General features: G+C 35.2%; 1 protein-coding gene across 1 annotated transcript in view; it reads left to right on the forward strand.

The window, feature by feature from the left end:
* NAALADL2 (N-acetylated alpha-linked acidic dipeptidase like 2) overlaps nt 1–13,771 on the forward strand; it is a 948,145-nt gene that overhangs the window by 580,081 nt on the left and 354,293 nt on the right. The window contains exon 6 of the mRNA XM_030822838.1: nt 2,683–2,826. Within this exon, the coding sequence (XP_030678698.1) occupies nt 2,683–2,826 (144 nt within the window). The remainder of the gene's footprint in view (nt 1–2,682; nt 2,827–13,771) is intronic.

The raw sequence follows: 13,771 nt of genomic DNA on the forward strand, positions 1-13,771 counted from the left end.
CCTTGGCATGCCACCTGTGCAATCTCACAGAGTCCCCTTTCCAAAGGGCCCCACACTTGATGTAATGCTCTCCTATTGCCATATTGAAATTCTTCATACTTTTTTAACAAGAGGTCCCACATTGTCATTTCACTGTGGGTCCTGCAAATTATATAGCCACTTGTGGTTCCATGAATATGAAAACTATTGGGAAATATGGCCTACACTGTGGTCCGAATGCACTGTTACGTATATCTATATAAGGGAGCAATGAAATAATGAGGCCAGCACTGCTCTTATATAACAAAATGGATTCTAAGCTTAAATCTTTATTATTTTTTCTTCAAAGCCGTGACTTCCACGGCTGCCATAGGCCTAAGCTAAATATAATATTTTAGCCTTGTGGTCTTCCAGATGATAAATTAAGGAAACACTCCTGTATCATATTTACTTATTTATAATCTACCTCCTCCTGTAGCCTGGATACCAGCATCATCGAGCTCTACATCCTCTGAAGTCCCATCAAATTAAATTCTGAGAAAAACCGTTAGCAATTATTTTCCCTAATCAAAGTGCTGAAAAATATAGCACTGCATTCGAAAACATTACAGGCTGCCTGATAGAGTCATTCTGTCGTGTATTTCCTTTTCTGAGTCAGTAAAAATGTATAAACTGAATAAGTATTCATTATTTCCTTAAGCATAGTTTGTTCTCTCCATTATCTCTATTCTATTCGTGTACTTTTTTGTACTTGTGTTATTATAACTGTTTTATCTTATTTTTATTTTGTATTTTTTGAAGTTATAGATGCATTTAGTTCATGTAAATAGTCAAATATTTCTACAGGCTTAATTTATAAAAATGTCACCTTCTCCTCCTCTACCCTGTGTCTATTCTCTCCTCTAACTCCCCAGGGCAAATATGTAATTGTTTTTAACATCTTTAGTAGTTACTTACCTTTTATGTTTACCTTCCTTCTGCTCAGTTATGCGTTGGAGTTTGTTTCTCAGTTTTATCCATTATATTGACTTACCACTTTGAGAGATAGAGACTTAACTTTCACAAGTATTCATGTACATCACTGCCTGACTTTTTCCCTTTTGTCCTTTTTCCTAAAAAGGATCATTTTTGTGTTAAATCAACAGTCATTATTTATATTATTATGACTATGTAAATATTATACATATTGTTCAATGATTAAATTGCTTCTTGCACAACTTTTGGTCCCTTTAAGCTAATAGTTGTCTCCCTTTATAGGTTTCTTATTTTTCTTTATAGCTAGACACTCTTCAAACTCTTACACTCTGATCTTACTGTAAATATTCTCTCAATATGTTAGCACACATCTGGTATTCTCATTAATCTGGTCTTCCTAGAGACCTCCCTCCCCAGCTCTGCTGTCCACCTGCCGTCATCCTCACTAGGTCTGCTGCCAAGGGGCCAGCCTAGGGTTGCCCGTGGCTGAGATCTCTTACTTAAGGATAACAAAATTAAGTTGATTTGAAGTCCTGTATATGACTGGGATTTATTGACTGATAAATTTCAATGGAGGATGTTGTGGATGAGTTGTTTCTTTTATTAATAGACCTGTTTTTGGTATTTTTAGATATTTCCTATTGATCTCATCATATTTGCTAAGAGTGAACCTTCTATTGCCCTACCTGGAGAGAAGGTTTCTGTATGCCAAAAGAGAAAACATCTGAGGAGTCCTGGCAATCATGACACCTTTTTTTGGGGGGTTGGGGGGGACTGTGTCTCACTCTGTCACCCAGGCTGGAGTGCAAGTAGCATGGCCTTGACTCACTGCAACCTCCGTCTCCCGAGTTCAAGCTATTCTCCTGCCTCAGCCTTCCGGGTAGCTGAGATTACAGGTGTGCACCACCATACCCAGCTAATTTTTATACTTTTATTAGACACAGGGTTTCACCTTATTGGCCAGGCTGGTCTTGAAATCCTGACCTCAAGTGATCCTCCCGCCTTGGCCTCCCAAAGTACTGGGATTACAGGCATGAACCACTGTGCCTGGATGACACCATCCTCTTTTAAGTGTGATGTTGCTCATTGTATTTGGTGTCTCCCTGTTCACTCTCTCACTCTCAGTTTTCTGCTGAAGTGAGGAAGGAACAGGCACCCACGCTGACTGGGTGCTGAGGATTCCAGAGAACAAGCCATTTCACAATCAGAATTTCATCAGATCCTCCTGTTTCTGGTCTCTTTTGCAGCCCTATTTCAATAGGTACCTGGTGTTGACAATTTCTAACCCTTTCTTTGTTCGGTGGTACAAGCAGCATTCTCAGCTTCCCTACTAAGAACTTAGGTTTTAGGTTTCCCCCTCAGGTCTTACATCACTGTCACTTACATATCTGCTTTCCAACTAGAATCTTATTACTATCTATTCTCCTGGCCCCTGTATATTTATGCTTTTTCATTCTTTTGTCATCATTTTAGTGGACAATGGAGGTAAGTGCATATGTGCAATCTGCCATCTTTAACTAGGATGTGTCATTGTATTTGGACTAAATTTTTATTAAGTATCTCAAATCACGTTAATAAGTAAACAGAGTATAACTAAGGAGTAGATAAACAAATGAATGAATACAAACTTATCAGTCATAATTTAAATACTCATTACAGATAACTTTTCCTTAAGTGTTTTAAATTTCTGTTTACTAAGGATTCTCTTCCTTTGTCTTTTGAATACAGATGGAAGTTTTAGACAAAGCCGATCAAACCTCACCTCTCTGTTAGTGCAGCCCATCTCTGCATCCCTCGTTGCAAAACTAGTCTCTTCACCAAAAGCTAGAACCAAAAATGATGCCTGCAGCCCTCTAGAGCTTCCAAATAATGGTAAAGTATTTAATGTCGTTCTCTGTATTTTACAGTTTTTGTAAAGACCATCGTCATTTTTAATCTCCTAAATGGATGTATGTAGGATTATCCCTTTCAAAACCATTGACTTTTGATGAAGTGAGCATTATTTTCTTCTGTGGCTCTTTAGCAGCATATTTGGGAAGTAATTTTGATAAAGACCGAGAGTTGACCAAAATGAGAGATTAGAAAAAGAAACCATTTTGAACTGCTACAAAGAAAAGTAGCTTTATAAATAAAGCATTTTGTACGTTCATGAAAATCTGCTTAACATAGTTCCCCGGTTTCAGCTTCAGCAGTCTCATCGCCTGCCAAGATTCAGTGGATAGCAGGCAACTGTCTGGGGTATGAAGTCTTTTAGTATAAAGCATTAAAGCCTAATTCCTGCAATTGACTAAAAAATCCCTCTGTCTATACGCATCATCGCCCTAGAGATGCTTCTTGTACTGCAGTGCAGTTTGTCAGGCCTTGTTGGAGCACGTAGGATGAAACTGAAATAGTTAAGCTACCTGTGGTGGGATGAAAGCCTTGGGCTGCATCTTATTCCGGCCTCCAGCCTCAGCATTAGGGTTCTAAAGAAAAGACTCTCTCTACAATTTGTTAAATTTGTATCTATTTGCCGGGAACTACAACTTGTGGGCTCTTTTTTGTGTCCAGACCTCTGGGCTCAATAGTCATGTTTTATCTCAACTGTTTTTCTCTGGACAACAAAAGCATACAAAAAATAAAATATGTGGAAGAAATATGTACAAAAAAAATCTAAATACATTAAGGATTTCTCTGTTAGGGACATATGCTTTTCAAAATCCTATAGATTGAGAGCCTCCTAAACTGATTACCAATTAAACAAGGTGGGAAAATTAGAAAACAGTAATAAGCCAATGTCCTCAAAGCAGGAATGAAGAAGCAATCGAGGAGCTTTTTCTTTTGTTTTGCTTCTGCCATTTATTCTGAGCCCAACGAATTGATTATTGGCTCTATTTGTTAAAATATGTAAACAACACCAAAATAATAGTGTAGTTTTAAGAGGCACTGGACTTGTAAAAGACCATATTTAAGCCCAGATTTAAGTAATTAATTAATTCAATACAGAGCCCCCAATACATTCCAGCCACTGTCCTGCCCTCAAGGAACTGACAGTCCCCGTGCTAGCTCCATGCCCTCTCCTATGTCACCTCCCACTGGAAACCTCTATGTCTGCAGCTACAAAAGATAGCTACACCATTATCATCTTAAATAGTTGTGAGAATCAAAGTATGATATGTGTATCAATTCCTTTTTAAAATTTTTTTGTGTTATATGTTATGTTACATATTTTTTCAGACAAGGTCTTGCTCTGTCATCAGGGCTAGAGTGCAAGTGGCTTAATCATAGCTCACTGCAGCCTCAAACTCCTAAGCTGAAGCAATTCTCCTACCTCAGCCTCCCAAGTAGCTAGGACTACAGGTGTGTGCCACCACACTAGACTAATTTAAAAAGTATGTATTTTTGTAGCCACAAGGTCTAGCTAAGTTGCCCGGGCTGGTCTTGAGCTCCCTAGATCAAGTGGTCCTCCTGCCTCAGCCTCCCAAGGTGCTAGGATTATAAGTATGAGCCACCATAACTGGATTAATTTTTTTGTATATTGTAAAATGTTACATAACTATTAAGAAGTATCTTTGTTATCAAATAACTACGTTTTTTTAAAAAACGTAGACATGTCTTACTCTATTGCCCAGGCTGGAGTGCAGTGGCATGATCATGGTTCACTGCAGCCTCAACCCCCTGGGCTCAAGTGATCCTCTTGCTTCAGCCTTTCGAGTAGCTAGGGCTACAGGCACATGACACTACACCCAGCTAACTTTTAAATCTTGTTGTACAGACAGGATCTTACTATGTTGCCAGGGCTAGTCTCAAATTCTTGGGCTCAAGCAATCCTCCTGCTTGTCTCCCAAAGTGCTGGGATTATAGGCATGAGCCATTGTGCCTGGCCTAACATTAATTTTCTTCTTAATATGCAGAATAATGTACTTGCAAAGTAAGATGGCACTCTCCAGCTGCATTTCCGTAATAAATTAACAACAGGCATGAAGCCTACAAGAAGAGTTGAGATATATACCCGTGCTAAAGCAAGAAAGATAGGCCTACTTTCTAAGGGATTATGACATATGAAATTGTTCTCATGGATATTGTTATGTTTTTAGAAAAATTGTTATGTTTTTTAAAAATTCAAAAAGATATATTTAAATCATTGAGAAGACATTTCATGTTATAATGAGTTATTTATTTTTTAAAATACAGAATATACATTTAAATTTTCCAAATACTGATTGAGCAGTCTCACTCAGTCTGGTAAATCAGTATTGGAAAATCTAAATGTATAATTCTATATTAACGTATAATCCTACATCAAACTGAATTTAATGTAGGATTATAACCCCTTACCCTAATGTTTTGGACAAGAATGCTCATAGTTTTTCTGAGATAATTGTTTCCTCATAGATACTATAAAATGCATTAATTATTCACAGTGATGTATATCAGGATGGAACATGAAAAGGATACTGAATGAGGTACTATAATTTTAAGCAATAACAGCAATGCTTATTATTTAAGGATTAAAGAAATAATTTAAAACATATTATAATTATAACATTTTGTTGAATTTTCTAAGTATAGCCCTGATCTTTAGTGTTGGAAAATCTTCACTTAACAAGTTGGGAATGGGCACATTAAGAATATGTGTGAGAATCCACTAGTTATTTATCCTACCCATTTAACCCTTTATGCACACTAAATCAAAATTCTCTAAAATCCAGACAAAATGTAATAGAATTTTTCTACTACCAAATCAAAGGCTACATTTAATAACTCTAGTGTTAAAGTGAGTCATTGTTCAAATTTCAGAAATTGAGTCTTGGTCCTGTTTGTCCAGACTTGGATTATCCTTGAACCAATCATCATAATATAGTTGATGTAGTCTGTCAATAGGCTTGAGTCAACCAGAATCTATTTCTAGGGATATTGCCAAAGCTACTCATAAAATGTTGATGGGAAATGCTGGCAGCAGTTCAAAAAGGGAAAGTGGCAAATGGATGTTTAGAAAGCAAGTGTAGTTCAAGGATGATACAAGTCTGGCCAAGACTCAGTTTACAAACTTTAAGTAATGACTTGCTTCATCATTAAAGGTGAACAAGAAACCATGTAGCTCTGGGATCTTTCTCTAGCCTTCTTGAGACCATGGGAATGCATCCTACCTGAAAATAAAGTCAACATAGGAAGGGGTCAGATGAGTAAAGGGGAGAGAAAGATAGAAATAGAGATAGAGAGAAGGTGTGGGGAAAGACGGAGAGAGAAAAAGAAACCCTATTTACATGATTAGAGCCTTAAATAAAGCCTTGTCTGAAGCCAAATCTACTAACTTTTCATATATATGAGTCAATACATTCCTCCTTTGTCTCAGCCTATTTATATTTGGTTTTTGGTTACTTGCAACTAAAAGCTATCTAACTGATACAAACCATAACACTTAAAGTAAACAAAAGAATTAAATGCCTTCATGCATGAGATAGGCTTAGCAAATTGAAGTGGACAGCTGGGCATTTGTATCGCTGCGAGAACTAAAAAAAAAAGTATGAGGAATGGAAAAAGAATCAGGAGAAAAGTTCTTCCTTAAATAGATTGTTTGCATTAATTAGATAACTGGATACTGACTCCATTTCATTTTGAATGGTCTTTTTCTTTGTAGACCTGGCCCTTTCATTCAATGTATTGTCAATATTTGTCTTTGAAGTTTAGTCAAAACATGGAAAACTTAATTTTCACATGTCAATCTGAGCTTGTGGTTAAAATTCATGACTATAATAATTAAAAGAGAAGAAGAAACTTTAAAATCCATTAATGTAGTTTAGGGTGAAAAATATAAATGAATCAAGTTAAAAATAAACATTTTAATATATTTGATGATTCACTTATTTTGAAAAAATAATTCTTTACATGTTGCTTAAAACTTATCAGTGATGACAAAATTTTACATAAATAAATTTGGATGATGTCTCTTCAAGTGGATATTCAAGTGCTATTATTTCCTTATTTCCTTATTTACAATTCTATATTTTTATGAAAATTACTTTTATTATTAAAATGACAGTGTCTAACTGATCATCTTGTTTATACCTTTTACATATTTCTAATGCATTTTGAAAATCTATCTTCCTAATCTGTTAGTAGTTACTTGAAACAATGCATTACTAGCATTTCTTGAGTATAAATTTAAAAACATGTATTGAACATATTATCTACAAGTTGTAGTTACACAAATATTTATTGACAAATGGTGCCTTTTAACTTTTCAAGAAATATCTATTAAAAGGAAATGTTAGTACAATTGAATCCAACATTGTGTATTCTCACATATGAAACTAATCAATCTGTTCAGAGCAGCGTCGGAATTGCTACATGTGAGAAAATCCAGTACATTATGCTATTCTCATTAAAGAATGTCTTGAAATTCTCTCTCTCTCTCTTGCTGTGTCTTTCTCTCCCTCTATCCACCTACCTATCAATTTATCTTGGTAGACAATGGAGTAATATGATCTTATATGACATGGCTTCCTTTAAGTTCCAACATAACAAATGACAAACCTTTTTGGCCACAACAAAACAAAGTATTGTTTAGTAGACCTTAAAAGAGAAAAAAGAAAGGGAAAACTAAAAACTTGTTTTTGAGCAGAGTGCGCTTTAATAATATTGATTAGGCTTTTCCAATCAACATGGAGGAAAATATTCAGAAGAAATGGGGAAAATTTTCATCTGTGCAGAGAACTTCTATATAGCATGCCTATAGATATGATGGCTGCTCTTTATCTGAATAATTCAGGGAGCTAGAACTCTGTAGGAAAAACTGATATGTGTGGAGACAAATGCCAGATCAACTGTCTCCAAGCAGTCAGTTACATAGTGAACCTAGGAGTCTGAGGTAGGAGCTGATAACAGAGTATTGCGTAGAACTAAAGATCAACATTCATGAGCTGCCAGTCTGAAGTCCTTGGACAAAAGGAAAAAGAGCTTCAGAATTCACTTTGAAGGACTGTTCATCAGGGATCTTAAATGGAGTGAGCGTAGGGGGGAAACCTATTGTCCAAAGTCCACAGAAAGTAGAGTCAATTCTCTGTTTCCTGGGGAGTGCAGGCTGGGCTTACCAAAGGTGACGCAGATCTGACATTCACCCAGAACTTCTCAAGTTTCCAGGATTCTGTCTCAACAGTTTTGATTTTAGAAATGATTCAGCTGGGGTACAGTCTAGAGTTTTTGTTTGTTTGCTAAAAGACTTAAAGACAACCTGAGATGTACACTTGAAAGCAAAATTACTTTTAAAAGTGTTTTCTACTTTTTCAATATTTCTCAATGATTTTACAGCTTCTTATATTCTTAGCATATCGTTTTTCAAATACCTGTCACTTTTTACAAATTATAGAAATTCCAATAAAACTTTGGAGTTTGTATGTGTGATGAAATCCATTAGCGTACACCCTATCTTTGTATTTTCATGTTATGGACCAACACTGCCATTTACTAAACAAAAACTTGCAGAGACTCCTCACTGCCTTTGTGTTTCTATATTCTGCTATTCCTTGCAAGTATCCAGTATTTCTCCTTATTATTCTATTCAGTATTATCCAAATATGTCTTGCATGTCTGTGTCTCTAAGTTGTAAAGGCTCATTACCCTCTAAATTCTTAAGGTTCAGTGCAAGTGTTATATTCTCCACCAAAAGCTCTTTAGGGTTTCATTCAAGTTGGACGTAGCTTCTCTTTATGACTCTCTCATGCATTTGGCACTTGTGTGCTATTTGGCATTATGATATGATATTCTTCTGAAGCAGAGCATAAGCAACTGAATTTTCATTAGAATATGTTGCTTCCTCTTCATAATTCGATTATTTGAGGTTTTCTTTATGGTTCAGGGTATCATCAGTGTTCTATGAGTATTTGAAATGAATGTATGCTGTGTAATTGTCTATTCTATACATGCCACGTAGACTAAGTTCCTTAATCAGGTTGTTCAAATATTCTGTATATTATTCATGTTAAAATCTCCTACTGGGAATATAAATTTCTCCATTTTCCCTTGTAGTTAGTCAATTTTCACTTTATATATTTTGGGATTATTTCTTCGGTGTTTGTAAATTCAAATATATCATGTCTTCCAGAATGGTTGAACCACTTATCACATGAAGTGATATTCCTTATGTGTAGTAATTCATGTTTTAAGTTTGAGTATTAATTTAGTAACACTATTTGTATTAGTATCTTTATGCTCTGTATTTTTTGCTTTCAGCCTTCCTGTATCTTCCCTTTATATGTGTCTCATTAATAGCAAATAATTTCCAATTTAAATGCAATCTGATAGCCTTTTAATAGGACCATTTTGTCCCTTTCATTTAATGTGATTAATATGTACTTAGGCTTATAGTTTTCATCTTAATTAGGGTTTCTTCTTTGAATCACATATTGTTTTCCTTGAGTTTCATTTTTTCTTTAGATTTACATGTTTGCCATTAAATTTTTCTCTCTATTATTTAGAAGTTATAAATACATTTTGTATTCTTTTATAATTAATCTAAGAAATTACCACTTCTTAGAGATCCCATGCCCCTGCTCTTCTTAATGTCAGGTAACTTTCTTTGCAGTCTCATGGGAGGGAGTGGGGAAGTTCAGAACTGTAGGATTCCTACTTTATAGAGGAAGAATCTTTTTTTAGAACCACCTTCTTCATCATAGTTTTGATAAGCCCAGGACTTTGTCTTCTGACCTTTGCATCTCACGAGGCCATCAATATTAAAGGGTTCTCTTTGTTTACCAAATTCCCTTAGGTTGAAGATAGCCTCATAGTTTTATTTACCTGGTTTCCCATCACAACTTAAATTTTGACCTAGTAAATTCTTAATTTCTTGCTAATTCTTAGATGCTGTTAACAAGATTTGTTTTATATTTTATTTGGCATTATAAGTTATTATCAGTGAGTGGATTAATCTGATATACTAGCCCACTATATTTTTAGTAAAGAAAATCTTCTCTTCCTTTCCATCCATTTATTTCCTGGCAGCAAATATGGACTTGGAAAATTGTATAGATTGATTGACATATAAATCAGGTTTTCAATCAAGATAAAAAGGATACACTAAAAATGTGCAATTTAAGAGAATTTAATCAAGTGCTTATGCACATGGTGTGGACAGGTAAAGCAAAACAAAAAAGGGCTACCATTGCTACTGCCTCTAAACCAGGTCTAGTAATTGCTACCACTGTAAACCTGAAAGGTCAAGAAGAGAGAGCAGTTGCAGGAACTGGCAAGTACTTTAGCTATAAGAGAAGTGCTGTGGCTTTCAGTCAAGCAGAGTTGTCACTGCATAAAGTGGACAGCCAGGGAGGGTACTGGAAAATAAATACTCCAGTCTTTCACTTAACCCAACCTGCTGGCCTCTTGTAGATGCCTTCAATGGGGTAAACTAAACCCGAAGCCAAAGAATAAAAGAACCAGGTAGATGTAGTTCTTAGAGGTACTTCTCCTGGGGTAAGGTTAATGGAGGGTAGCAAATAGATGTCAATGAACAAATAGAAAATATGCAGCAAAGATAGTGCTTCAGGTGATTAGTCTTCTGATTAATTTTATGATTTATGATTCGTGGAAGTGTTTGGTAGACAGATGAGAAAAAATTGTCAATTTTTACATTTCTGAGGGATACAAAGAGAGTAAAAGTTATTGTTTCTCATATTCATATTATTTAAAATATCTTCGTAGTTACATAATTTTACTAAATAAAAAGAATACAATTTAATTCAATGTTAATTGTTTTTCCAAAAGTATGCAAGCTCACATGAGTACTTGCACATATGGATGTGAAAATGTGTATGCATGTATTAGACAATCAGGGGATAGCTATATGTACTTGAAAGTTTACAAGTTATGATGGCATAGAATCTAGAAGCAGTTTATATTCAGATTTTCCGGCAAACAGTTGGCATTTAGGAAAGATAGCTGCAGACTGCAGCATCTCAAGCATCAAAACTGTGCCTCTAGAACAGATTCTAGTCCCCGTGAGGATCAGGAAAATTAAGAAAATGAAAAAACAATCTGGAAGTCCAATCCTAGAAGAAGTTATTTTTTAGAGCCAGGTCGGCAAGAAAGGGACTCAAGTATATGATAATAGGAAAAATATTTAATTAAACTTAGAGACTCTGGAAGAACTATGCCTAGGAAACTAACAAATGCTTAATTATTTGCATTGAGACTCAGAGTTAGCAGCAAGTGTTATTCTTCAAATCTCTGAATAAGATTGGATTTTTTTCTAGATACTTGGTATAATTATTCACAATACAGGTGGAAATGAAGCTTTGTTAGTTAGCACGGAAGAAGAAGATTGGGAACCAATTAATCTGGCTCTTAATAATTGCAACAAAAATGCAAGACAGAATTGTCTCTGGACCATAAAATTGGCAGTAGTTATTTTTCTCTGCACATGATGAAATTAAGGGATAGAGAGAGGCAGCCATTTCATGTCTCTTAGCTCTGACACCCCTCACCCTATTTGAATACAAATGTTCTCTGAGTGGAACACATTTTTATATCTTGAAATCTTTTAAACTTCACATGTCATAATTAAAGCTGTCATCAAATTTTACATGAAAGGCAGAAATTGGTAAATGTGAGCTGGAAATGTAATTTTTAACTACCAATACATACACACACACACACACACACACACACACACACACACACACAGAGCAATTTTTTGAATAATTAACTGCCTCTAAATGTTCTCCAGGAGTTTCTAATTACAACTTTCAACTGTGAATCTTTTTTAAATCTTGAAATAAATGTACAGAAATTTGCGAGAATAAAAGTATTTTTTCCTAACTACTCAAGAGCAAATTACAGAGTGAATATGTCTGACTTTGTCGGTGAATTATCTGACAAACAATAACATACTCCTACACAGATGACACAACCATCACAATCAGAAATTAATCATTGATACATTACTACCATGCATTCCACAGACTCAATTAAACATTTTCCAATTTTCCCAGTAACATCCTAAATTACAATAAGATCCAAACTAGGCACATGTATTGCACCAAGTTGTCAAATCCTCCATTTCCTTCAACCTGGAAGAGTTTCTGTCTTTTCTTGACTTCCTTTGCTTTGCTACCTTTGAAGATTCCACACCAATTATCTACAGTATTGTCCCTCCAATCTGGGTCTATCTGATGTTTTCTCATGAGGATATTCAGGCTCTGAATCTTTAATAGTAATATTACAGAGTGAGACTATGTTTTTCCTATTGCATTTTATGAGCTGGTGCATGATATTACCATGTACCAGGGAACAATTTGTTCCCCTGTTTGTAATCAGTTGATGCCATTATTCCCTCCACAATGGATCCAACCTTCGTCACTGTCCAATATGGGCTATTCGCTCTACATCAAATGTTCTACCTCCCCCTACCACGATGTAGTTAGCTTGCTTACTCTACTCAGGCTCTAACAATGTATGTTTTTCAGCTCTTAAAAGCAGATGTCCTTCTCACTCTGCTTCAGTTTGTCCCATCTCTAGTGATGCTACTACCTTTGATCACTTAATTAAGGTGGCGGCTGCCAGGTCTCCTTATTGAAGTTACTTTATACTTTTTTTCTTTTATACTCAATAAGCATTTGAATCATGTAGCATACTGCCCCAGACCCCTGCTATCTTTAGCCACTAGTATTTGTGTTCACTGACACTTGTTGCCCAGTCATTTCTGTGATGATGCCAATGGTGACTTTCCAACTTCGTTTTTTTATTTTGTTTTTAAGACAGTTTCACTCTGTCACTGCAGTGCAGTGGCACCATTTTAGCTAACTGCAGTGCAGCCTTGAACTCTTTGGCTCAAATGATCCTCCTGCCTCAGTCTCTGAGTAACTAGGACTAGGGGCATGCACCACCATGTCTGGCTAATTTTTTTTTTTTTTTTTTTTTTTTGGAGAGACAAGATCTTGCTATGTTGCTCAGGCTGTTCTCAAATTCTTGGCCTCAATGGATCCTCCCAAAGCTTTAGGATTACAGGCATGAGCCACCACTTCCAGCTGTAATTTTATCATCTTTACACTTATTAGTTGAAATTCCACTGTAAAGAAGATATTTTTCCTTTTTTCTATTCATTTTTTGTATGATTTTTTTAATTTACACATGCCAGTATTGAGTCATTACTTAATTAGGATTTATATTCATAATGGATTCAATAGGCTATAAACCAGTACTATTTGTATCTTGATACTCAAATTGTCAAATGTTAAGCAGTAATAGCAACTTCAGCTGGGTTCTGTGTTCTTTGACATGTACTCATTATTCTTCATGTATTTCCTTAGTTTTTGGCACCATAAGATGTACCAAATCATCTTGTACTTTTCCTGTGCCAGCTCTGTTATCAGCCATTTCTCCAAAGAGTCTAGGTCCTTTGAGTGGAGAATAGTGTCTAGAAAACCAGATCTGGATTCATCTATTGCTATTGAAGTATTACTTCTCTCCATACTACTCAGTGAACAAAACTAGGAAAATATTGTTATATTTTAATATTATATTTGTATGTAAATATATAAAAATATATCTATACACTCAGATTTATATCTGTATTTACTTTTAAATCTATATGCATGGGTGTTATGCACACACATACACACGGTTTTGTATATATGTATGTTCTCATGGATATATATATATATAATCAACAACATATATAGATATGTTCTCATGGTTTTATATATAAATATATAAATTAATATAAATTCATATGTTCTCTTGGTTTTATATAGAATATATAATTAAAATATATTAAGTTATAATTTAAATATAAATATAATTAAAAATAAATCACTTTGGGAGGCCGAGGCGGGCGGATCACGAG

Source organism: Nomascus leucogenys, chromosome 11, assembly GCF_006542625.1.
Source record: "Nomascus leucogenys isolate Asia chromosome 11, Asia_NLE_v1, whole genome shotgun sequence".
Classification (NCBI taxonomy): Eukaryota; Metazoa; Chordata; class Mammalia; order Primates; family Hylobatidae; genus Nomascus; species Nomascus leucogenys.